General features: G+C 40.4%; 2 protein-coding genes across 3 annotated transcripts in view; one reads left to right on the forward strand and one right to left on the reverse strand.

Moving 5' to 3' along the window:
- The window catches only part of IDUA (alpha-L-iduronidase), a 45129-nt gene extending 18233 nt beyond the window's left edge, over positions 1–26896 (reverse strand). The window contains exons 1-2 of one of the 2 annotated variants that reach the window (XM_084225965.1): positions 26477–26896; positions 23189–23329 (exon numbers count right to left, since the gene is read on the reverse strand). In XM_084225965.1, coding sequence (XP_084082091.1) covers positions 23189–23329; positions 26477–26613 — 278 coding nt within the window. In that variant the 5' untranslated portion in view covers positions 26614–26896. Of the gene's footprint in view, positions 1–21957; positions 22151–23188; positions 23330–26476 lie in introns of those variants that run through there. The other variant, XM_084225966.1, reaches the window with a different exon arrangement.
- SLC26A1 (solute carrier family 26 member 1) lies at positions 8403–17621 on the forward strand (the record flags this gene model as incomplete). The annotated part of the gene is given in 4 exon segments (XM_084225964.1): positions 8403–8492; positions 14124–14132; positions 14134–14775; positions 16101–17621. Coding segments are annotated over 4 exon segments (2262 nt in total).
- Positions 26897–27626: the final 730 nt, after the last annotated feature.

A 27626-nucleotide genomic window follows, 5' to 3' on the forward strand; every position in this document is an offset into this window, starting at 1 on the left:
AGTAGAGGAGAGATGCAACTCACACCTGTAAAATTTTTCAGCAGGCTACTGGCAACCTCACACTAGGAAGGTGGGCTCCACGGAGTCACCTAAAAACCCCTTTCTCCATTGAAGGTTTTCTGTGTTACAATCTTAGAAAAACAACAGTGCAGTCTAGGAGACCACCCTGCTATGGCAGTATCTAGTACTTCTGCTGAGATAACAATCATATTACATACCACATATTCATCTGATAAAGATCCTTAGCTGTGTGCCAGAACATCTTGCAGGAAGGGGGTTCCTGCAATCATACACTCTCGTCCACAGTGTCCAGGTCCAGGATGCGGACCAATGGTAACACCATCACCACTGTTCTTGATGAGTGTAAATACTCATGATAATTAAATTCCCCCTCTCAAGACTAAATGAAGTGAAACCAACTCTTGAATTAAGTGACTACTGCAAGGAGTGTCTGTAGATACAGTGTCCCAAGCAATTGTTTACCACCTTTCTGGAATCCATGATGCCATTTTAGGGACTGTAAAACTCCAGAGCACACACAAGTGTCCACCTACCCTGGAAAGGACATTAATGTCCAAAAATCAAGCTGTTGGGGGAATGAACAGTAATCTATGTCATTTCAAATTCTTGCTGCTACAAGGTACTCCAGAAGGAATGGTCTTCAGAAGCACCTGTCATGCTTTCAGCCAGAACAGGCTGTTAAATGGACAAGGAAGCATGTAAGCTTAAGAATAGAGCATCTGTAAGGTGAAGGTCAAATGCTCTGGACAGAAAATGTCAGCAAGTTTATTTTTTTTCAGAGGGGAAATTTGTTGCCCTCCAAAGTGCCTCTTGCAACACAAAAGAACCTTGCCTCCTTAGTTTTTCTAATTACTTCTGCAGCCATGAGGAGTGAAATTAAGCCAGTTTAAAGGTCAGGTTTCAACGAAGACTTTGTCTGCTCCAAACCCACCAATAGTCTACATAAGCTTCTTGTTCTGCTTAGTACTTAAGAAACCTCTGGACATTAAAAGCAGATCCTAAGGGACTGTCGGTGCTACTGAAATGTTACCTCAGAGTATACAAAGGGCTAAATAGCCCTCATTAACATTCACCTTTCCAGAGCCTGAATTCTCAGCAGTTTTCTTCAGGTCGCCTCAGTGTCAACCAAAAACCCTACTAGTCTGGTATTTCAGGTTAAAGTACAAGATCATTAATAACTAAGAGATCAGTAGACTCCTGGGTTATTAATAAAAAACACTTCCCACTCCTGAATTGAGTGGAACCTAACAATATGGTACTCATTCACACTACAACTGCTTCTACCCTGTTCTTGCTCCACTCACTCTCGCTTCCTATGATCATTACAGGTAAGTAAACTCACTCCTGTTCACAAAATACCCATAATTCAAAATAACCATGATAATTTGATAGTTTTCAGGGTGAAGAACACTGATTCTTCCTCCCTGGTGGTCCCCAAGCAAAACACCGCCCGTGTTTTTCACATGCCTTACTGACTAAAAACCCCAATCAGAGGCTTTTTCAAAGGCCAAAGACTACCACACCCACACTAAATAACCCATATATTTTACCACTTCTGTGTCTATTTATTAGCATTAATATTTTTTGCATTTGCTCCCCAGCTCTATCATTTGTGTAAGCAGGGCTGGAAAACCTGCTTGCTTTACAATTATGGCACAGAAGCACAATGCCTCTGCACAGAAACACAATGCCCAACACTTCAGTCGGTGCTGGCCCACCTTTGCACAATTCAGTCACCCTATAACGGGAATGAGTCAGCCCGGCAGTAACGGGAGGATGCGTTACAAAATCACAGAGCCAGGCAGCATCCAGCCTTTGCTGATGTCACAGCTTGTCACAGTTAATCCATCCACACAACCAACCAGCATGGTACATGCGCAGAAAGAAGGATGGGTATGAATTCCTGTGGCTTAGGAATAAACCGTTTCAAAAATGGAGAATACATCAGCCGTTATTTACTGGAAATCACTGCCTCTTCTACAAGCCAGCCAAGAGGCTGTGCATTCAGCTGAATCTTTCTATTTTTTAAAAAACATAAAAACAGAATTGACTTTGATTTATACAGCATCTTAAGAAGCATCTCTGCTCTTTGAAATCAGCAGTGTTTGAGCTTCACCTTGCAAAGCAACTCACAAAATCCTTGCTGTGATCTGGCTGAAATTCACAGGCACAGAATTGCAAGCAAACAATGGATGTTTTCAAGCTGATGCTAATCACGGCCTATGATTTTCCATTTCTTACACAGCCTGCTTTTGTGAGCATAGTCTCAGTCCTTCTTTCAGCAGCGAGCGTGCTGTGTGTGGGGGGAAGAGAGAGGCAGACAAAGCACCAACAGCTTCCTGTGCCGAGGTGAGTTAGCCTCGGAAAATATTGTTAAGACCGTTATGTCTCTTCTCCCTCCTCCCCATCCCTCTTCCCCTTTGAAAAAAATTCCAGATGTAAAAGGGGAAAGAGGCTGTAGAAGCAGTTTAGGCAAAGGTATATGCTATTTTAGTATCTGACATCCCTGGACATGTGAACATAGCCAATCGGATCACCTAGGCATGGACAATTCAGTATCGTGAGACCCTGTGATCCCTTGTTCAGGTTTGTTATGTTCACATTCATTTGCAAAGGGAACTATTAAATAATAAGGTGAAATAGCAGAAAATGCTTTTCAGCTGATTCTTCACTACAAATTTAAAGGCTTTGCAAGTGACTGAAAGATTCAGTCACTGTATGTGACCTGACTACTAGAGGATACCTTTCCGATTGAGTTTGATGTATGAAATTGATTGATTTCCTTCTGCATAACACCTGACTACAAGTAAAATGTCTACTGTGGTTTGATGCTGCCCTTGATGATCAAACTCCAAATAAAGTCACCTATAAGCAAAAGATTTGAAATGAGGTGACAGGGAGACTAAATGAATAATGAAGACTAAAGATGCATGAGGAACAGAAAACATAACCAAATGCTAAAACTAGCTTACTTTAAGCACGTAACTCCTTTTGGCACTGCCTGGGAAAAGTTGTCACTGAACTTTTCTTCCCAAGCAGTGACAGAACAGTCCACTGTATGCATGCAGCATTCTAATTCAAGTACACACAATACTGCACCTTTTGAAACGAGCCTCCATGGTACACATGTGACTTACTGTTTTCCTTTCACAGTTCTGTTATTATCAACTCTTCACATTCACATCTTTAATTGCTGTTTATGCTCCATCTATTATTTGACTGCTAGCTGTACAAGGAAATACAGTCAAAAAGTATGTAACTTCAACTTTATTATGGAAAATAGCTTATTTACTGTTACGTAAATCATAATACTGGGAGGGAATTATTGCCCTCCCTGCTGCCAAATATGCAACAAGAACCAAATTCAGAAGTGATTTACTTAGTGTGCTCTTGCAAGCACTTTGCTTGCTCATGCACATACTGTAATTGGACCTGAAATTTTGCATTAATGCACAATGTACTACTTTTACCAGGTATTTTAACTTTTTCCATTCTCAAAACTTTCTTCCATTTGTCAAGATGTTTACTAAGAAGCACATAAATGGACAAACGAACAGTCTAAGAAAAGAAAAACATGGAGGTAAATACTGAAGGTGTGAAGATTTGCAGCTAGATATCTCAACTGATGTACTTCTTTTACACCTAAAATACAGATAGTACATGGTGTCTGATGAAGTCCCGCAGCTGCATGTCAGATGTAGTTTCAGGTGTGTCTTTCTCTATCAGTCCTTGACTCCCCATGGGCCACATTATATCTAACTTGAATATGTCACTTGTCACTTGTTTGCAAAATGATACCAAGCTTATTTTCTAATTTGCAAGTGTTTAACAACTTCTGATGGTGAAAAGGCACAATGAATATGCCTTCCATGTCTTGTTCTTAATCCTGAAGAATTTTTATGATGTGTGGTTTCTGAGTACTTCAGAACTGACAAACGACCACTACAGGACAATCTGGAGAGTACAGCTTTTTAAATGGCATGCCAGTGTCTGTTCTTCACTCTTGAATATAAAACACATTAAACTTCTTACAATTAAGGAGGTAAAACTAGCCACTTGCATTTATGGATAGTTTTATATGAGATACAAGCCTAAAAGTCTCTACAAACTGAGATCTGATAATTCTTTTTTGACCCTGGATTTGACATTACAATTTAGACTAGTGATGTATTATTAAATACAGTATGGAGAGGTCTTACATTCTATGATCTTCATGCTCATGTATTACCCTTTTTCCTCCATTCCTCCCCCATCCTGAAAAACGTCCACTAATACAAAAAATATCTCCCCTTTCAATATAAAGATGCATTACATTCTGTGTTTATGAAACATGAAAATTACTTCACAAAGCAGTAAGATATCATCTATTTTCTTTGCACCCAGAAACTGGTTTTCAATATCCAGTTAAGATAACATACAATTTCAACGAGAGGGTGAACAAGCTTCAGAATTCCTGAGAGACTATCCTTGCTACATTAAATTTGCCTCTGCGATATACAAATATCAGCAGTAATAGTCATCTCCATCAATAAGCAGACTCTGGTGCTACAGTTCTGGCTGTTTGGAGATGAAACAACAGGAGATTTTCTTAGAAGGCAGAAAAGCTCAGACATTTTACACTCAATATATCAGCTGATGTATGTAAATTCTTCCTATATATAAGACTTATCAGCTAGACCCCCTTCATGATTTAGTTCCATAAAAATGCTTTTTCAAAGGACAAATCTCAATTAGTGACCATTGACAACTAAGCACTAAGTGTAAGGACAGTTCCACATATTTCCTGCCCTAATCTCATTTAACACATTAAGAGTATTTTTTCATCTAACTGAAGTTAGCATATAAAACCCCTGAAAACCACAGGTAAAAAGACCGTAAAAAGTTATATCAGGACTGTAATGCTATTTGAACTCCACACAATGTAGCCAGCTGTGTTACAGCAGAATAACAGAGATGAGTAAGAAGTCAGAGGTTACCAGCTACTGTAATGTAATGATTAAAAGTTTATCTTTTATTGGTGATTACACTCTACAGGACAAAGATTTTTCAAGTGCTAGTGCTTATTTATATTATCTCACTGCAAACATTATGAGAGCAATACCCAATTGGAAAGGCCTGCACAGTATCATGATACAGTTTCTAATCTACTCTTACAGAAAGCTTCTGTCATTCTGAGGTACTGTGCTACTGGGCGCTGATACAAGAACAGTTGTGGAACTACTGCAGCTACTTTGTGCCTTTGGTAAGTGCTAATCCATTGGTTCTGTGTTTGTAGTGGGAAATAGAAAAGCGCTTGCATGCTGAATGACAGCCTTCCTCAATTTTGAGTATACAAACTGAATCTTGCAGATCTCAGTTTCTCCTGGAAACTGTACAACAGGAACTACAGATTTTTTCATTAAAAAAAAAATCAATAACATGACTCTCCGCATATATACACCGTTCTCAGCTGCACCAGGCATTTGTCACAGCTAGAGAAGGAATGTGGACTGCAGTGCATAGCGGATTGGAAGGGAGCAGATGCTTACTTTCAGTGTGCCCATCTTTCCTATTAAAATACAACCAAATGTGTGCTTTTTAGGCACATCACCTCCTTGCTATAATATAAAGGTAAATTACAGAGTAATTGAGGCTTGAGCGCATTTTAAACAACGCAGGCATTAGGCTTAAGAGTTTCTTTAATTCACTGAATTTCTGAACTTCTGACACTTGCACAGAAAGAATAACATGGCTATTACATTTGGACTATGCACTTTTGAAGATTTGATATTACTGACTGTGACCCAGTAAACAAACACATTTAACTATGATTCTGAGATTAACTGTCCGTATTAATAACTGTCCATGACTAATTTAGCATTAATTTTTTTATCAGTTAGGTTACTAGATATGAATTTTACGTAGCAATGCCATGAATTTTTCTGAGATCATCTGAAAATCCTCAAGTAAATGTGTCAACAATGCCAAATATATTTTATGTCTTTACATCATTTATTTCATAAATACTTTTGTTCAATTCTGCTTTTAACCCTTAACAGTTTTTAGACCAATTGAAACTGCGCATCTGTTCATAAATAGCAAGTCATTAAAAAAAAAAATCACCTGTAAACTCAAAATTAATGGTCAATGATCATCATTCTTTTCTACTGTAGTTTCTATCCTAGAGATAGGCGTTTCACAGTAGTACCTCTTTTGGCTGTTTTGGCCAGTTACCACTGTTTCACTACTCAGCAGCTGACAAGGAAAGACAGCACTTTCAGAACTGAGTGTTACTGTCAGTGGAATTCAACTAGAATGCCAGGAGCAGTCTACTCAGAATTATTGCTGGACTGAAGCCTTGATGAACGATTTCATGTAATGGAGTATGAACTCTCCATAATCCATTAATTAATCTTCTGCTGTCAGTATTTTTGTATGTTAAGTAAAATTGTTCATCATAAAACACAGTTCTGTCAAAACCATCTAATTTTCAAAATTTCTACAGACAGAATGAGAGATTGCTTCATTTTGTCCATTTTTTCCCATGTGGAACGGTCCAGAGATATTTAGCCTCAATGGCACTGTGCTGTACCAAAAAAATGTTCAGAATTATTATTTGAAGTTTTTTTCTTTTAGATTTCAAAAAGTGCTATTTTTAGGCTAGCTTGAGACAAAACAAAGTTATAACCAACTTTATATGGAAGGGGTCAAGTGATAATGATACAATAATATCCTCCTTTCTCTTAGGATCCTGATATAGGGAAAAGTGCTGTTGGAGAGAATGCAGAGGGGTCTCAGTCCAAAAAATTGTGAAATGGGCAAATCCCAATTATTCTGCAAATTCCAAGCTTGCAAACAGCAGAAGTAACAGAGTTTCCAAATATTGGACAGGAATTGAAAAGAAGAAAAAGTTTACTTAGTTACTGAAGCAGATGGCACATGCATTTTAGGAGGTCACTAGACAAGATAACTCTTGGTTCTGAGAATTAGATAGTAAAATGGATGAAAGGATGAATTTGAGAGACTTGAGTTTAAGTCACTTTATTTTTAATGAAGAAATACCTCAAGGCTAAAATTAAAATAAAAACAGCAGTGAAATCTTCTATTCTGTAGAGCATAAAACCAAAGAAACACACTATCTTTGTGACCAGTGTGCAAAATGTATTATGCAGATAAGGTATACTACTGCATCCCTTTTTTTCTAGGACGTACTTTAGCAAAGGGGAAAGTGATAGGAGTGGTTGACAAGACCTTCCATAACAGAGAAGCAAACAACAGGATTTTGGTAAGAGTGAAATTATCTTCTTTAAATTTTGGATTTAGAACGTCACAACTACTACTACCAAGTCTAAGCTCCTGGCAGTAGCCAGTAGTTTTAAGAATCCATGAGCAGTTTAACACCACAGAAATTCTATTTCTACTCCTCTCTCACCTAAGTTTTGACTTTTCATTTACATAATTTTTATGTTTCCTTCTCACTTCTAAAGAGCAGCAAACAACTTTTTGCACAGGGATAAAAGACAATGTTGAAACCTGCTCCTCTCTAGTCATGCGTGTGAGCCAACAAGCAAGGTCTTTTTGTGACCTTTCAGCTCCCATCTCATACTTACTGCATGCCAGCTCATGTTCTTCCTTGCCTGAGAAAGAGACACATCTGCTCATCCCTTAGCTTGTAGGCCAGCTGAATACAGTCCCTACAGGTCATGGCCTGTGCCTAACCTGTTAATCCGCACTGCTTAGGAACCATTAAACATTACCTATCACCTTTGTCAAGGGGAGAAGATGGATGTTTATTTATGACTTGGATAGGTCTGCACTTATATGAAGATTTAAGATAACTGAGAGGGAACTTGGTCATTTATATACTTCACAAGAATGAAGTAGACTTTCAACAGAAGTCTATCTTTGTCCTTCTGATCTGCCCACATTATGAAGTCTTTGGTTTACACAGAAGCAAAAAATATTGTGATCTGAATGTGCTGACATGTAGAAAAAGAACTCTGACCTCCAGTTCTCCTATCCTATGCACTGAGCAGAACAGGACTTACTCCAGCCTGCAAAGGACACAAATCTCAAGCAAGACGGAAGTTCTATTCATACACCTTGAACGTGTAAAATCAAAAGCTAATGCTACATGAGGATACATAAACCAGATTAAATCTCAGAGGAGAAGCAGCTTCAAAGGTCAGAGATGTGCTAGCCTGAACTCAGCACAATTTTTGGATCAGTGCTAGTTAATTAATAATCTTATGCATTATTTAAACTCAAATCCTCAGCTAGAGATACATATATATCCAGCTTTACAAAGTGATACAAGTGACAACACACTACCAAACACCAAGCTCAAGATTCCATAAATACCCTTTCTCACCCTGAGAATATCCAGCTAATAATTATCCTTTATGCAAATAGAGCAATGTCTGGCTGAAGACTTCTATTCATTCCAACGTGCAAAACCAGAGCCTGTACATTCCTGTCAAAAAGCTATCCAGGTAAGAGATTTGTCTCCTTTCCAGTGCCTCTGAATTCAGGGTAATTTGTTCTTTGCCTCTTTTCAAAGGTGCAAAACTGCCTCTTTTCACTTACCCTGCTTGCGCTGTTGGTTTTTTTGTTTGTTATTATGTTGTTCATAAATATTGCTTATAAGGTAGACACTGGGCAAAAGTTTGTAAAACATACAATCAGCTGTAAATGGTACAGCAATTATCTTTCCTACAACCCTCATCCAAGAGTTCAACCATTTGGCTAGGTTTTATTTCTATTTAAGAAAATGGCATATACTAGGCTTATCTTTGTTTCTCAAAGTACTACATTGATATTGAAACTGAGAGCAGTGTGTTTCTTAGTGCCTAAGCACAAAAAGTGTTTCCAAAATACTGTCCTTATTGCATGTAGTAAACACAAGATGCCACAGAAAACAACAGGAAAAACCATGAGAATGGACTATTAATTTGGTTTTCTCTGTGACAGCTTAGTGGGGCTAAACAATATCCAGCAAAACCATAGAGCAGAACACAGAGCTTAGTATTTAACTTCATGAATGATGACCAGGGTTTTGAAAAGCTGTCTTGAAAGAGTTCCTTTTTTTTTTTTTTTTTTTTTTTTTTTTTTAATAACAGACTTTCACTTTGAAATAGCTACTTTCCCAAAATCAAGAAATCTGATTTTTAGGAATGTTTTTTGGTTCCACAGGAAATGCCTTTTTAGTGGTCATTCCAGAAGAATAATGCTGTCTTGCCTTCAAGAGCATGTCAATAGCTAAATCAGCATTTTCTGGAATCCTTGCACAAAAACTGTCTCTGCAGAACAACTTGACTATGTATCTGCATGCATGATCATTCCCAGACATGATCTTGATGGCCAGCCTTAACAGCAGGTGCTGGCCAACTGCATGAATTCCACTATAGCCTTCTAATCAGCTCTGGGATTGTTACCTGTCAGTGGCTGTCACCTTACTCACTGGGATATGGAACTGAAAATTCTTGGGAAAACAAGACTTGAATCACAGTTCTTGGTGAATGCAGGCATTTAACAAATAGCCTAACTTGCCTGGAAAATCCTAAACCAATTTACAGTTGAAAATAAAAATTGTGACTTGGAGATTTTAATTAGAAATACACAGATCTGAAAAACTTTCCTTAGTATAGCAGTTTAATTCGTAGAAGACATGATCTGGCTTTCCTGACCTGTAGAGACCACTAAGCTGGAATGCTATTTCCTCTTTCACGTTTGAATTAGCGTAACATTGAAACTCAACATAAAAATGCTTTGAAGCAATAATATTTTACTCCTATATAGTGAAAAAACTAACCAAACCTAACAAGTTGCATATGATCTTCCTCCAAGGCATTGCCATGTACTGAGACTATAGTGTGACAGCTTGCTGGGTCAGCGTATAAATAAATGGTTTTGGTTGCTGGCACCTTGCTTAAGTCTGCTTCCAAGTACATCTTAGTTCTAAAGATGAAAATACAACAGCTGATGCAAGACGGAGACAAACATTCCTCTCACTTGTTCTGTTTTCGTACCTGATGACTTCTAAAACTTTTAGGTGATGCTGACATATCTAAGCAAACCTGCAGAATAAAAGATTAATAAATCAAAGCAACAGGTGCTAAAGCAGTATTGTCTTATATTATATGCAGCTCAGGGGACTCTATTTCAGACTAGTCAGCTCTCACAAACTAAATGTATTCCTCACATCTGTTCAAGTATGTCCAAAGCTGGCTTAGGTTTTTATGCCACTATAAAGGGTCAAAGTGCACTGGGGCATAGATTCTAGGTGCCGTCCTCTGAAAAAAAATCCAGTTTGCAAGAATAACACACCCTGTACACTGAATCTATGCACCATAAATGAGCCTAACCAAGGAGCTCTTTCAAAATCGTGTCATTGCTCAAAACCAGAACAGTAACGTAATCATAGCCATTAGAGCCAAGAAAGGTTTCTATGAGACAGAAAAGGTTTCTGATATGAAAGATGACAACGTGAACAACTTAACATTTGTGTTTCCAATGAAATGTTTAACTAGGCTGATGTCTCTCATGTTTTCCAGTGAGTTATGCAACAAATAAATAGAAAACCCAACCTAGCCACTTAGTTTTTAGTGGATTTTTCATAGTTCAAACATGGAGAAAACAGCAAACATCACTTGGCTTAAACTCTTTAAATGGCTCTATCCTAACTGACACTAGGCTGCATAGGTGTACAGGGTATAGCACACGTCTTGTAGTGGAATCCCACTTCCTTCAGGTGACGCAATGAGTTACAGGCATCACAGCCTTACAATTATTGGATTACACAACTGAAAAATGGGTTGCTGATAACAACACCCCTGCCTTTACTTGGTGTGGCTTTACTGCATTCTAAAAGCAACAAGGAAACTTTAAACATTAACAGTTTCTGGATACCAAACTAGGTTGAGAGCTGACTGCTTAACAGCTACCACATTCATTTGACATGGAATCTGAAAGCATATATAGCAGAATAAACAGTTACTTACAGGAAGGAAACCTTTATTTTCAGGAAAAAAATTGAAGAAAATTACTTGTCAGCTTTAACACAGAAGATTCAAAGGTTACTGTACTACTTTTCTTTTTTTTTTGTGGGTGGGAGAGGCTTGGTTGTTTTTTACAAAAAGCTATTATTCTGATTATCCAGTATGGCAGTATAGTTAATATATATATTAGTAAACTATCATTCAAACACAAGATCTCTTAATAGATTTTCAAAGAAATTATGTTCAAATCATCTTATGTCATAAAAATCACTATTATCCCTCAGGGAGCTGCTCAAATAATATACACATCTGAATTGTAATGGGGTTTTTTGTAAATACCAAATTACTTCCAGGTAAATTGTATGAGATTAGAGAGAGGCAGACAGCAACTATGCAATTAAATATATGAGTCTAGTGAACAGAAGCTGATGTAATCTTTTTTATGTAGCCTATAAAAAGCAGCCATTGGATATTGAACTGCCTACTAGCTTTTAAGAATGCTGAGCAAGGGCACAATACTTATTTCCTGGCTGGCTGAATTCACTTGGCTGTAAGAAGTGAGTGGCATTTAAATAAGGATTTGCTGTCCTGATGCACAAGCGTATCATTCTCCAAACTAATTTAGGTAAGACAGGAAGTATTGGGAATTTGCCTTTTAAAAATGAATGTCTTTATTACACTTGCTAGCATTCTGTATTTGGTAAACTTTATTCATATGCTCTTAAGTACTTCACCTGGTGTTGCAACTTCATTTATATTTTCTGTCATCTTTGCTTTCTAACAAAGACTAGATCCAACCTATTTTCCTGTCCAAGCAGATCTTGGCTAGCATAACTGTGCAGTACATTAGGGTCTAAAGTAAACTTAGCATTGATAAAGAGTGGACAGGGATCTTTATACATAATTGCATTAAATTTTAATTAGTTTTCCATTATGATGGAAATAAACCTTACAAACACAAAGAAATGTATACAATGGGAGATAAAATGGGTTTATGTAATTGGGATGGACAAAACTTACTAATTTTTAAACATATGTTTAGACTACTATGCAGGTTCTTTTCAACTTGGACAATCAGTCCACACCTTCCAGCAAGAAACTCTACTTTGCCTTTTACCAAGTTATAAATTACGTTAAACACCTGAACATCCTGCCTAGAACTGTGGTTAAACTTTGCACAGCCTTAGAAATCATGCTGCATCACTTATCTGTATGCTGTATCATAATACCTGGGAACTTGTTTAAAATTTCTGCTCTAGTTACAGATATATCATAATCTTCTTATTATTTTCAATCTGGTGGCAAAGCATAATTAGTAAAATCTTGAAAACTATTTCTAAGCAGGATAAACAAAAGACTTTCTAATAAGCCACTCTCAATTTGGACTGCTCCAGGACAAAAGCTTACAGGTTATTGCTAATCAGTTCTTTTGCTTTTCTATTATGTTTTGAGTGGGACACTTTAACGCTTTCTCTAAATTCAAAATTCTACACCTTAACAGGCTGTTACCTAACATCAACAAATCAAAATTATCTTCTTAACAAACAAAACCCCCATTTTACACAGAAATTTACAGAGAATTCTGTCAGTAGCATCTAAACTATGTGTTAATTGTTTAAACCACTAAAGTTCACCAACAGAATACTGTGCCAGTAAGTTCATTTCAAGTTTTATGAAAATGATGGGCACAGAGTCTGTTTCTAAACACTGAAAGAGGAAAGAAACAGCTTTCACTTGTAAGTGAAGACAAGCTTTGACACCATGGCAAAGTCACTCCTGGCACCAAACAGCTCTGATGCAGAGATCCTGCCTGTTAAATGATACTGGGAGAGGCTGAGCCTGGAGCAGGTCTGCTTTCTGCAAAGTTCTGCATACTGTTGTATTAGGACATATCTTCATTTAGACCACTACAAGACACTCCTTATCTCCCACTACTCTTACGTGGGTATCCTCACACAGAAGTCTCTTCTTTCTCTCTACTGCTAACCAGAAAAGATTTGCCACTTGGCATAGCCTGTTTAACATCTTCCACCTGTGTGTTCCTATTTCATTTTTTTTCGCTATGTAAGTTAGGACACTTGCATGCTTTGCCTCTTAGTCATGTTCCCACTTACCCCAAAATTACTTATGAATGCACTAAGATTAATTCAATTTAATTTGACAATTGAGTAAAACTGCATTAGTCGAGTTTGGTGAACACAGTTGTGTCCATTGAGGCAAGAGACATCAAAGGCCCCCCATCAGAATACAAATCATCCCAGCCTTCACATACTAGAAAACAAGCAGGAGAATCATAGGAAAGAAACACTGCAGTGTTTGCTCTGCTGTACCCATAATTATTTGTTGTATCTCATTACTGGCAGAACAAAGTTGGGTAACTATGGGTTTAAACCTGAAAATAATAACATGTAGCACTCTTCTAAAGTGGTAAGGTCATGGTGCTTTGTCTGTATGTTGCCAATACAACTTGGTGGTATTTGTGAGAAGGCATTTATTACCAGTACCAGCACACTGAAATAATCTACAAGTTAATGTTCAACAAGTTAATGTTATGTAGCAGCTACAAAGAGTCTATCAATTGCTTATGTACATATCTTTTGTGTAAGACTAAACTGTTGCTCTCCAGAAAACTTTGCTTTACAGGTCCTACCAGCAACATTTTTCTCCTCTGCACTGACAACAACTGCAGTGACAAATCATTATACACCATGAGAGTTACTAAAAAATGATTACAAGATGTACTCACTATACAGAAACACTACAACCTACCTCACCAGAGCATGTTTATTTCACACCATAAAGTCCTACTTCTGGTCACAAAGACCTTTATGATAGAACATTTTGAATAGACAATGGAAACCTCTGTCATAACAAAAAATGGCAAATTTAACCCCATTTTTCTTTATTAGAACAAACTGGACTCAACTGAAAGTACTCCTTAATGTGTGCAAGAAAGGGCAGATTTATTTCTTAGCTTTACGTGTCACTGGAACCCTGTGAGAGTGTTCTTGTTGGGATGATGCTTCCTTAAAAGCAAAATTAGGGGACAAACTTACAGTGTTAAGTGACTGTGTTAAAAAAACCTTCATGAATTGCAACCTGACAGAGATTTTCTTCACTTTGCAGGAACACATTAAATGAAGTAAATACTGGGAAAATGGAAAGACCACTTGAGGCTACCAGAATGGAAAACAACACCTCATCCTGCTTTCTCATGGAAAGAAAGACTCATGTCAAGATTAACAGGAAAGAAATCATGCTAGCTAAGCTGAGAAAGAGCTGCTCCTGCACACCAGAGAAGCTGAAGAATTTTCTTATGGACTTCTTTCCTGTTTTGCGATGGCTTCCCAAGTACCGATGCAAAGAGTACATTTGGGGGGATATTATGTCTGGGTTAGTGATTGGGATCATTTTGGTACCTCAAGCAATTGCATACTCACTGCTGGCAGGTCTGAAGCCCATTTATAGCCTTTACACATCCTTCTTTGCCAACATCATCTATTTCTTAATGGGCACATCCCGTCACGTCTCAGTCGGCATTTTCAGCTTGATAAGCTTAATGGTGGGACAAGTTGTGGACCGAGAACTTCTCTTGGCTGGGTTTGACTTGAACGATGACGCCCCACCAGCCTCAGGCGACGGCTCTCTGCAGAATGACAATCTGTCCAACACAACTGCCTTCAACCTTACCATTGTGGGGATAAATGCCGAGTGTGGGAAAGAGTGCTACGCTATTGGCATTGCTACAGCCTTGACATTCATGGCTGGAGTGTATCAGGTAAGTGGTTGCTGACATCCAGGGGCAAGGTACCAAGTTCCTAAAGTTTTTTTGCATGACCTAAGCTTTGGCTTGACTGTCTTTCAATGAGATACATCATCAGTTCAGTTTATTCAAATATACCTTGGGCTGTTTTCTCCAGGAAGACTAATGGTAGGCAACTCAGAGAGAGCAGGAGGCAGGCAGTTTTTTTAGTTGCTAGCAAACACAGATAAAACAAGAGTCTTCTGAAAGACCATCAACATTCTTCTGCTTCTTGGCCTTGTTGCTTTCATGGGACAGTGAGGCCCAGTACAGATACAGGAAATTCCCATTTAAGTACACAGTAAGCTGTGTACTTAAGAATGAAGAAATAACTTTTTCCCTAGATATTTTAATAGAGGTGTATACCTATTCAAGTACTTCTACAGGTTCAGAATGAGCAGCTCAGTGTTTTGGTAGGCGGTGCTGTGTTCTACCAAACTGCTGTCCAAAAGATAATTCAAAGAAAGGACAAGAGGGGAAATACACTGACTATCCCACTTTTCAGACAATGGCTGTGCTGGACTTGACACTTATCAACAAGGACATCAAGAGAGCACAGAAGGAAGCATCATGAACATACTTCACTATTAACTCTGTGTGTGTATGTATGTATCTGTGTGTATATATCAATGCAGAAAGAGCTAGCTATCTTCCTGTTGTAGTAAGAAATTTCAGGTCACGTATATAAGCAAAAAAATGCCCTTGAGAAGTTGTACTTTCCAAAAGTATCCAAGGAGAATCAACTAGTTAAGGACAGAATGGTGGAGTTTGTGAGCTGTTCTGACAATTCTGATCTTAGGCATGTTACAAAGGCCACCTGCGCTCCATGTTTTCTTCTGTCCACAGGGCTAAAATTAAAAGCAGTTTAGTGCAAAAGCTAAAGTAGGGATCTTATCTGTTGTCATTCAAGTTTTACTTACAAGGAAAAGGCCATACATTTTAACTTTATTTGCTTTAAGACGGAAAAAAGGAAAATTAACTTTGGTATAACATTAGTATTTTGGACCCACTGTTCTTTTGCATGGGGAATAAAAATCAGGCAAGCCACTTCAGACAAACGTCTGATGGACCACCCTGTCTCAAACTCCTCATTTGCCTCTTGGGTTTGCAGCATTCCACAACAGTAAAAGAAATCACATTTTAAAAGCAGACTGGAAACAAAAAAGGGAAAATTCCTGTTTCAAGAATTAAATAGCCAAATACTATTGGCCTCCAGCTAGCTCTCCCCCATCTGTACCTAATTATTTGCAGCAATAGTTACAGCTCATGCTTTGTTTTTTTTCCTTCTTCTGTTTCCTCAGGTTCTAATGGGGATATTCCGCCTAGGTTTCGTATCTATGTACCTATCTGAGTCCGTACTAGATGGCTTTGCAACTGGTGCTTCCTTAACCATTTTAACGGCTCAAGTGAAGTATCTCATTGGAATAAAAATTCCACGTAGCCAAGGGCATGGGATGCTAGTTATTACCTGGATTAACATTTTCCGGAACATTTCTCAGGCTAACCTTTGTGATGTCATCACAAGTGCCATTTGTATCGTGGTGCTGGTCACTGCCAAGGAACTCGGAGATCGGTATAAGCATAAACTGAAATTTCCTCTTCCCACAGAGCTGGTAGTTATTGTTGTGGCAACACTTGTGTCACACTATGGTAAGTTAAATGAAGTATATGCATCCAGTGTTTCTGGAGCTATTCCAACAGGATTTATCCCTCCAAAGGTACCAGAGTTCAACTTAATGCTCCGAGTTGCTCTAGATGCTTTGCCTCTTGCCATAGTCAGTTTTGTCTTCACTGTATCCCTTTCTGAAATGTTTGCAAAGAAATATGCTTACACCATCCGAGCCAATCAGGAAATGTTTGCAGTGGGGTTCTGCAACATCATTCCTTCCTTCTTCCACTCTTTTGCAACCAGCGCAGCTTTGGCAAAAACACTCGTCAAAACATCTACAGGCTGCCAGACTCAAATCTCTGGAGTAATTAGTGCAATGGTGGTTTTGCTGGTGCTGCTCTTCCTGGCACCTCTCTTCTACTCCTTGCAGAAGTGTGTCCTGGCTTGTATTATCATTGTGAGCCTTCGGGGAGCCCTGAGGAAGTTCCGAGATGTGCCAGCACGGTACTGTGTGAATAAGGTAGACACACTTGTTTGGGTAGTTACCATGTCTGCCTCTGCCTTGGTCAGCACAGAAATAGGGCTGTTGGTTGGCATTGTTTTCTCCATGCTATGCATCATTGTTCGGACCCAGCGGCCACGGACAGCCCTGCTTGGTCAGATTCAAGACACAAGCTTTTATGAGGATGACTTAGAATATGAAAATCTGTCTCCTGTTCCAAAGGTCAAAATATTTCGCTTTGAGGCTCCACTTTACTATGCAAATAGAAACTACTTCCTAAAGTCTCTGTACAGATTGACCAATTTAGATCCTAACCTAGAAGCTGCTCGGAGGAAGAAATATGAGAAGAAGGAAAAGCAGCATCTGAAAAAGGGAAATCACAGAACTGCTAATGGACTGAGCATCGGAGAAACCACTTTGCAACTAGTTCCTAAACAAATTGATTTCCAAGCCCTTGTTGTTGATTGCTCTTCCATCTCATTTTTGGACACCACTGGAGTTAATACTTTGAAGGAAATCCTGAAAGACTACAAGAATTTAAACATTTCTGTTCTCCTGGCTTGCTGCAATCCCTCAGTGATAGACTCTCTGAAAAGAGGGGGCTACTTTGGAAAGGATTTTGGATGTATGCAGGAAATGCTATTCTACAGTATACATAATGCTGTGCTGTTTGCAAAAGACCAAAAGCTTCCAGCAGACTGCCCAGTTTAACTCTGTGTCTTCCTTGATGATTAGCCACAAAGTGACCAATAGAGAGGGGTAGTTTGCAACTGTCAGACACACTGTTGGCTGCATAAAGCCATTCCCCCTAAAGAGTTCCACTTTATGTCATAAGCTACATAGGGCAGCCACTGGGGAGGCAGTCCAGGACAAGCATGGAAAGGTCAGACCACCACCTTCACTTTAAAATGCAGGCGATGGCCATTTGAGATTGATTTGTCCATCATACCATGATCATTTATGACCCAACATGGACGTCAGGGAACTGTTGTGGTGGAAGGCCTGCCCAGTGTTGCTCTCCCAGTGATTTAATGGCTGGTTTGTGTTAAGAAGGCTAAGCCACTTCCATGAAAATGCAATCAATATGGTATTCTGAATACATAATTGTTTTAAACACTGGCTTGCAAGGCCCTACTCCTTCTAGTCATTCCAGGTGTACTCCTAGACAAGTCCCCACTGTTTGCATAAAAATAAAATGTATAAAATACTGTGGAATGTAGAATATGTCTTCTCCTTGATCACACAAGCTTAATAACATACTCTGCCAGAGGAGAAGAAACTATGATCCATCACAGGTTCCTCTCAAAATGACCATTTTCAAACATTGCTGGCTTTGGAGTTACAGGAGTCATCCGTTATACTGGACTAAATCTGTCATAATTAGTTACTGAAGGCTGTGATATCCCTAATCATGCTGGAAGAAATATGACTCCGATGCGCAAATTTGTAACTAGTAAGAGGATAAACAGGATTAAGAAAAATGAATGGCTTTAACTGGCAGCTACCCAGATAGTTGTACCATCCCGTAAAAAAAGTTGCCTCTGGTGGGCAGATGCAACTATAATTCAGGGATACATAAGGACCATCAAACATAAAACCTCAGAGCTGTGATGCAGCACCTCACTATCTTCCTACAAATGCCTGCCTGGGTTCAAAGAAAAACAGGAGAAAATAAGGGTAGGGTGGGAAGGTAAATCTGCAAGTTTTCTTGAAGGGGATTGATGGATCAGTCAGAACTGCCTGGCTGGTCTTCTCTGATGCAATGCTAATGAAGTATTACAAGTAACATACATGGGTCAAGTAAACAGAGCAATGCTTTGTAACCTATGTATCCCTCTATGTTGAAAACTTTCACCACTGTTTGTACATACTACAGATGTTGTGGGGGTTTTCTTTGCTTGGTGTTTTTTTCTTATCATATTAATCTTTGATTTGAGGTCTACTAGACTGTTTTCTGGGGCTGGTTACTTTCTATAATAATTTGCATTAACTTTATGCTTTAGTCATCAATTGTATTGTTGTATATGTACGTTCTCTCTTCACAAATAAGAATAGACTTGGATTATGATTGTAACACAGTATGCAGTGTTCTGGCTCATGGCATGGGCAGAATATTCTCAGTATTTCATACTCAAGTTTATAATTACCTGCACAAAAGGTAAGACAGCTGTGCTCACTCTCCTTTTTCATGTCAGGCTCACACACCACCACGCATGGACAAAAATTCTATCACAGCTGTGCCTCTCAAAACGAATAGACTCTAGAAATAGATTCCATATACACAGAAGCCCTTTCTTGGCCATCCCATTTTTAAAAAGTAGTCAACACATCGTATGACTTACTCATTTCAACTTTTTAGGTCACTGAATGAAAGAACAGTCAAACTGAGGTTCTCTGGGCGCTCCAGAGCCTGTCTGGCTTTCAGAAACAAGTATTTTCTTAGAGGAAAAGCAGTGCACTTCCAAAAGACCAAAAATACCTTCACAAGGGCTATGACTAGCACAGTATCAAGTTATATAATGCTGGTGTTTTCACACACTCATTGCGAAGGAAGCGTATCAGCTGCACACTGTTAGTACTGCTAAAGCTGCACAGCCTGACAGAAACATCTGACACGAGATTAAAGGATTGACCATTAGCAGTATTTTCCTGTCATAAAACAATCCACATTATTATTTAAAATGCTGACTTGGTATGATTAGCTTCTTTCTGTTCTAAAAGGAAGTGAGCAGGGCCCAAGGACAAAAACTGCTTAGTACCTGTTTTTGTTTGTAACCATTCTTTGATCAGGGAATATCTCTTTAAGGTCCTGTGTGGGCCTAACAAGGCAAATGGGTTGAAAAGAGTTACTACCAGACAGTATCCATATAGACACTCTTAGGACACTGTGCTAAAACCAGGTGTCACTGGAAGTCAAAAAAAACATCCTACCAACCTACACTTTTTTTAGCTTTATGGATCCAGCTACCAACATAGAACACAAAGGAAAAAAGAAATCAAAGATACCCTTAACTCTAGATTAACATCATTTTAAAAGGAAAAAAAAAAAAAAAAGAAAGAGAAATTCCAGTGGAAGGTGTATCCTTGCAAGAGTCTCTGGAGAATAATGAAGAGGATAAGAAAGTAAGAGTGGCACGTCCCTTTTTCACCATATTTAAGTTGGTACCAAAGGATACCTAAGTAAAGAAACTTGACTACACATAAGAGAAAAGGTAAACTTTTGAATTTATATATGAAGAAAGAAATTATTGATCAGAAGAAACTGTAAGAACAATTTCCTGTTTTAGCTTTACTGGCAGAGCTGGATCACAATCAACTGTGTTGGACATTATCAAACACAGCATAGAAACAGCTTCATTGCTATGATGTAGGGATGCTGGCAGGCTGACAATTATTAAGAAGTATGTAAAAGGTAACTAAAAAAGCAAGCCTTTTTCTAGTATATCTATGTTTGCTATACTGAATTATACTAAGACTAAAGATATGAAGACTGAAAATTAACAAAAACTACTGATTCTCTTCTCTCCTAATTTACCAGAAAATAGCTGTCATGAGTTGGAGAGGAGCTGGGGATAGGCTGGTTAATACTAATATTGAAATAAAAACCATTATATGCCTTTTAAGAAATGTTATATTCTTCATGTAGGTTAACTATATTTTTGTTCACTGTGATGCCTTGTGATTTACCACGTATCATGTATTCAACAGATTGTAGTACTGCTATATAAAAATGGAAAAGGATTCTTATTGTGGACTTGTGTGTCCCTTGGAACTGGGCAAAGAGCCGGAGTCTTCAGCTCAAAGTGTCCTGTCTTGTTGACTAGAGAAGCATGGCCAGAATGTGTGGTCTAGGTGTCAAAATAGCTCCATTTACTGCCACTGGTAACCAACAACCTGGAACTGTCCAGTCCATGAAAGACATCCTGGATTTCCCCACAATCATGAATATTCCTGTGTCACAAGACCAAGAGACAAATGTGTGATACTGGTTGGAAAATAAAACTAGGAATTCTTTTAAAACAGTTTGTCTTGTGTATCCTTTCACAAGTGGCAAAATAATGGGCTGACTCCAAATAAAGACAAAGATGAAGAGGGATGCTTGCTGTACCAGGAAAAATTAAAATAAAGGGATACACTTGGTATGGAGGAGTAAAAAACATAATGAGAAAGACCATTACAGAAGGGAGAAGGGGAAGGTGGCAGTCTTTATTTAAGCACATCTATTTCTTGGCAGAAACATTTATGGCATCTTTTTTACAGATGGTGGCAGCTGTGAAGAAAAGCAAAGCCTCTATGTGCTAGACTTCCACAGAGGTCTTCTGTTTTTCCTAAGTGCTCTTCAGTCAAGTGCCCATCTCTACATTCCAAGGAGTGTTCCCTACTCATCAACCCCATGACATAATACAGTTCTGCACTCAGATGGCTGCACTCTAAGCCTCTTTACATCTTTCTGGAAATCACTGGTTCAGGAAGAGATTTACACATGCACAAAATTAAGCATCAGGACTGAACTTCTCTGCTCAGAATTGCATTCCTGCTCCTGTTGGTTTTTTCAGTCCCAATGATTGTCTGCAGGCTCCCCTCTCCCTCCCTTTCCAAAATTAGTCCACTAGTTGTCCTCCCACAACTTACATGTCTTCTTGTCCTTGACAAATGCACATTGTTTTGCAAAATGAGAAGTTTTAGCTTGGTTCTAAACAGCAGCAGTTTCTAATTTCTACATGTCAGAGGTGAGCTAAAGATTGAGGCTGGTAGGGTAGAATCCTACATTTGAGACACTACAGCTTTTTTGGGGGCTCTTGATTGATTGCTATGTTTCTACAGTCCTAGAATTTTAACTGTGTCAAGGATTGTTATCCTACTTTTTTTAAAAGGCTCAGTGGCTCAGTCCCCACAAAGGCTGAGCAGAATCCATGACAGATGCATTCCTCTCCCTCAGTCATGTGGAAAGCCCAATTCAACACAATGGCACAGCTAAGAGAGGCAGCCAGAAGGGATTCTGGGCTCCAAGTGTAGATGTGGCTACTTTCTTTCCAAAGGTACTCACTGATTTTTCCTAAGTGAATTGGTTACAGAAACCTGAAAGACCCAATCCACCTCCCAGGAGAAATCTCGAAGACAGGGACTCCGGAAGTGGTGAGCAGTGAGGGTTGTCCTTGACACTGGTTTGCTCCAAGAGTACATATTCCACAGCCCAGTGAGAGAGGGAGACACACACAGGAAAAGGTGTTTAGTGGAAACTTCAAGAGGGAAAGAAGAGAGAGAGGAGCCCTGTTACCTGCTATGCTCACAGATGAATTACCAAACAGAGCCACCTTGGGGTACTGATGCAACACTTACCTGTGTGCAGGACTTATGACCACCTTCCCAAAAAATTGACAGACAAAAGCACACTTTAATATCAAGGAAGAAAAATTCTGTTCCTAATGCACACTCTGAAACTCCCTACTCCTCTGCTCACATGACATTTCCGGCATCTGAGCTCTCCTTTCCTGTTGCTTGCCCATAGTGGTAAATTCCCATTCTTCTGTATCTGCGACAGTAGATGCAACAATGATGTGGACTGTAAACATGCTCAGCAAGAGTCTGAGCAAGGCAGAACTTTAAGGAGCTATTACAATTTTTTGTGGGGTTTTTATGGTTTGTCTTTCCTCAATTGCTACTGCTATAGGCATCTGGCTGTTTGGCTGTTCCCACTAGGCATCTTGATATGAGACTGCTCAAGCCGAGTTAAAACGGACTTGAAAGGCAATGAATTACAAGTGTTCTCCGAAAGTCAGACACATATTTCCCTAAAACTAAAAATGCCATTTTGCATATAAAACCATTTGGAAGAGGATATTAATTGGTATTACCCAAATCCAACCTGTTTTAATTCTCATTATTTGTCAATTAATGCAGTGCACAGGTGGCTTCAGCAGGCAAAAAGTAACTTCTAAAACAGGCAGAAGGATTAGTGGCAGCTTTCATTTGGACCTCTCAATAAGTTAGGCTCGTTTCAGCCTTGGTTGGACTTTTTTGCTGTATCACATCTCCTACATTAAAGGACTAAAAAGTAAGCCATCTTTCTAATCCCTCAGCTTCTCAGTATAAACTGTGTATTTCTTCATCTCTTATAATTCCAGAATTATTCCCATCTGTTGGAACTTAGCTGACTTCCACAGAAGCAAAGATATGCCCAGCTTGCAATTCGGCTAAGATAAACATCAAAGTGAGCACCTGTTGGGCCTTTTACTGTGTCACATTTTCCTGGACTTCAGCTTGAGGTGTTTGCTTACCTAAGAGCAACTAATTCCAGTAACCAGTGAATCCGAACTTGTTCAATGCCGCCATGTGGAACAGAAGAAATGTAGGCAAGGTTCAGCTCTTGGTCTTTGCTCAGGTCAAACAGGTCAGCACGGCTGTGAGGTAAAGGAGGGCTTCAGGAAAAGATGGACAGAAAAGAAACACATTGAAATATTAAATAACAGCTCCACTGGGCATGCAAAGATTCCTATGCTACATCCCTACGCCACCTGCATGTTCCTACATGGCAAGAGGAACACTGCTTAACACGAGACGAAAGCAAAACGGAGTTGCAGGTTATTTGGGGCCAACTGGCTATACAAAGTGTTTGGCAAAGAATACAACCTGGGCGCATCTCAGCACATGCTTAAAGGAAAACCTTGCCAGCAGTCACTGCTGCACAGACAGCGATCTCAGGCAACAATGGCCAGAGGAAACCATACAGTGACAGTTGCCTTGTCTCTGAGTAACTAATCATAAAGGAGCTCACTGTCTTTATGGCTTTACAGTGGGAGTCAGATATGCTGACGTCTGATGTAAGAAAAATATGGGCTTGACCTTCTTGATGAAGCTCATGCAATGACATCAATTCTTTCTCTGCTGTGGATGCTACTACACTTTTCTGAAGCAGAATTAGATGCTCAGAACATTCATATTCTTCAGCCATGTTCAGCGAACCTTAAGCATTAGAAAGCACAGGAGTGTGCAGTTTGAGGTTTCTATGTTTGATTCTGCAAGCAGTTTAACAGGCTCAGAGCTATACAGCAACAATCATATCAACTTGACTTTGATATCTACTTATTCCCCTGAAATTAACATTACACTGTGGCAAACTTCTGTTATTACAATCTCCACAGATAAATACTGTAAGATGGAGGTCTCAGCCCCACCCTTCACAAGTCAGCAACTCAGAATGCTACATGGTTCACTGGGTCTGGGCATCCTTAGGGACTTTCATTAAGCCTCCTCATATTGTGCACATTCTGAATGATAAAGCATTTTTATGACAAGAAGGATAAAACAACACTGTCCCCCAGGCTTGGTAAAATACATCCATGTGTCTTCACACTGCAGCAAGAGATGACCTGTGCTCTAACTACACGCTATATACAAACCGTTTAAGTCAAAAACTGTTGTAGTCTATGCCTGTTGTAGTCTGTCTCCTATGATATCGACCAGACTTGTGCTGACTGTAACTCTGCTGGGAAGAGCCATTTAAGTCATCCTTGCCTACTCTGTACCCATCCATATAAACATGCTGCCACCAAGGGCACTACTGAATCAATCTCCTACTGTCTAACCATCTGGGTACAAAGGAAGAAACGCCTGACCCCATCTGGACAAGAACCTGATGCAACAGAGATACTGCCGATCTACCCCATCTCCTGCATCCTTACCTTAAAGTTCAAGTCTTTACACAAACCACATCCATTTATAATGCTTATTACAAATCAGCTAGTATATGCAAGCCCCTCTCTGCAGTTTCGCCAGCATACAAGGCACTTAAAAACCACCTCCATAAGATAGCTTAAAGTCACACAAGTGATAACTGAGAAATTATCAGTTCCATTCTTACTAAAACTGTATCAGCCATTTCGGTCTTTTTAACTGTTCCAGTAAATAAGAACAATGTTAACGATCAGATTCTGATGGAGTGCTTTACTACTACTCTGAAATTCAAACTGGCTTCCATTCAGTAGTGACAAAGACAATTATTTTTGTTTAGTCCATGTTGAATAAACATGCGAAAATTCACACCCTGTTAGAGAGAATCTTGCAGAAACTGGGATACAAAAGAAAGCTGACAGAACAGTGGGTTTTGTTAGTGGTGCTATCAGTATCTGTCCTTTCCTGTTCTGAGTGCAAAGTGCCCATCCAAAAGAACTTCAAGCCTTGCTCCCAGGTTTTCTCAGCTGCTGATCCACAGTTGGGCACTTGCCCAGAAAAGAAGCTTTAGCAGCTGGAACTCACTTGTGCCACTGTGTGAGCTTTCAAGGGATTTTCAGAATACTAGCGTTGGCCAGATATTACAAAAGACTAACTGCCGACCCATGGATAGCCTCTGCCTCTGCTACTGCTACTCTGACTTTCCTTCACACGTCTTTCATGTTTGCAGCTTTCCAAAGTTTTTCACATAATTAAAACCGTAAGTATTTCATAGGCTGCAGTTTAAACGGGCTAAACATATTTTTAGGCTGATTTTCATTAATGTTTTCTAATATTGCAAGAAAAATTAAACAAAACAAAAAAAAAAAAGAAGAAAAAGAAAATAAGAGAAACAATGAAAGCAAAAAAAAATCTTGAAAACCCAAACGTTTCTCTTCATCAGAATGTATTTTACGTCCTTTTCTGTTCCTCCCCCCTTGAGAACCTAAAGAAAACTCTTTTAAGTTTTTTCTTAGGGGACCTTCATGCGTTATACAAAAAAAGTGCACAAAGTCCTTTTTCCAAAGCACATGCTCATTCCACCCCTATTGCAACCCCTTTCCACGTAAGTGCTATTTAACCCAATGTATGCCTAAATGAAGTAGATCATAATCACTTCAGAGTAAGATACAAGCTTGGCAGTGGAATACACCATCTCTTGCTTTCATGCCTGCTAGAAGCTTTTAGTAGTCTCACAAAACTTAAAGGCCGTTCCAATATTACTTAAAGTAGTTCCAATCCCAGTTAGTCGAGCAAGACCAGGCATTCTCTGAGAAGCAAAGCACGACCAGAATACAGGAATTTCAGCATGGTCACCGCCTTCCCCCTAACTCGGGTCAACTTGACCCACTGGCTGCATCTGGTGGTGCATCTGGAAAACGTCTGTCAAGAAGAACAAACTCCCAGAACTATCATTCTTTTGTTTGGCAGTACTAGAACTCTCCGAAGTTTTTCGTGGGGCCCTTTAGGGGCCTTGGCAATGGAAACACTGAAAAGTAAAGGAAAACGAGTTCTGAGTATCAACATATGTACCGTGCTGGGGAAGAAGATGGACTTAACATGTTCGTAGCGGCAAGGAAGCAAGTCAGAGGCTAATTTTTTTGGCCAGTTCACATTAACTGGCCACATCCCACATCCCGCCCTACACTTCGGACCTGGTCCAGCACCAGGCTAAGCAAAAAGGGGCAGCAAGTGCCCTCTGATCCCACAGCAGCAAGCCCGGGAGAGCCTCGTTTCCTCCTGGGAGGCAGCGTCCGCACGCCCTGGGGACTGAGAGGGCGGGATGCGGCCGAGGCGAGGGCCGAAGAGCCTCTGCCCAGCGGCTCGGGGCCCGGAGCCGGGCGGCGCGAGCTTACCAGAAGCCAGTGCTCCTCCAAAAGTGCTGCAGGGGCCGCTCGGCTCGCCGGGCATCCACGTACACCTCGTACGCCGCGGAGCCCGCGCCCAGCGGCACCAGCAGCAGCCACAGCAGCAGCCACAGCAGCGGCCCCATGGCGCCGCGAGGGCCGCGGGGCCGGGGAGCGGGGCCCCACCGCCGCCCGCCGCCGACGCGCCAGGGCACGCCCAGGGGCCCCGAGGCCCCCGCTCCCCGGAGCCCCGCGGCCGGGGGAACTCCTGCCCGCCGCGCCGCTCCCGACTCGCAGCGCTGTGGCCGCCGTCCCGGCGGCGCCGGTTCCCGGGACTCTCCCGCCGGCGGTGCCGCGGGGCGGCCGGCGGCGGCTGCGGCTCACCCGCGCCCCACACGGGGGCGGTGCGCACCGCCACGCCCGCGCTCCCTGTGCCAGCCCGGGAAGGCCGCGGTGACGGGAGCGGAACCGCCCTCCTTCCCCGGAAAAGCGTAGGGGCAGGGTGGGAGCTGTGTCCGCTGGCTACGTGTAAACCAATTTATTGATCTCGGTATGTCAAAGAGCAATGTGCGTTCTCAGACCGGGAAGCCAGCCGCATCCTGGGCTGCCTCCAAAGCAGCGTGGGCAGCAGAGCGAGAGGGGGGATTCTGCTCTTTTGCTCCCCTCTGGTGGGACCCCATCTGGAGTGCTGCATCCGGCTCTGGGATCCACTACAGGAAGGACGTGGACTTGTTGGAGCAAGTCCAGAAAAGGGCCGTGAAGTTTACAAGGAGACTGAAGAACTTCCCCTACAAAGACAGGCTAAGAAAGTCGTGGCTGTTCAGTCGTAGAGAATAAAAGATACAAATTGAAAGAGGAGAAGTATAGCTTGGTTAGGAAGAAATTCTTTACTGTAGACGTGGTGAGATGCTGGAACAGATTGCCCAGGGAGGTTGTGGATGCCCCTTGGCCCTGTTCAAAGCCAGGCTGGACAAGGTCTTGAGCAACCCAGTCTAGTGTCCCTGCCCATGGCTGGGGGATGTTTGGACTAGATGATCCTGAAGGTCCCTTCCAACCCTTAAAATTCTATGATTCCATGATTCTATGAAGAACTTTAAGTGTGCTTTATCATGCACCACCTGCAGCTTGATTCTCTAAATGCCTGTTTGTTACCGTGTAT

The sequence above is a fragment of the Fringilla coelebs genome, assembly GCF_963513975.1.
Source record: "Fringilla coelebs genome assembly, chromosome: Z".
Classification (NCBI taxonomy): Eukaryota; Metazoa; Chordata; class Aves; order Passeriformes; family Fringillidae; genus Fringilla; species Fringilla coelebs.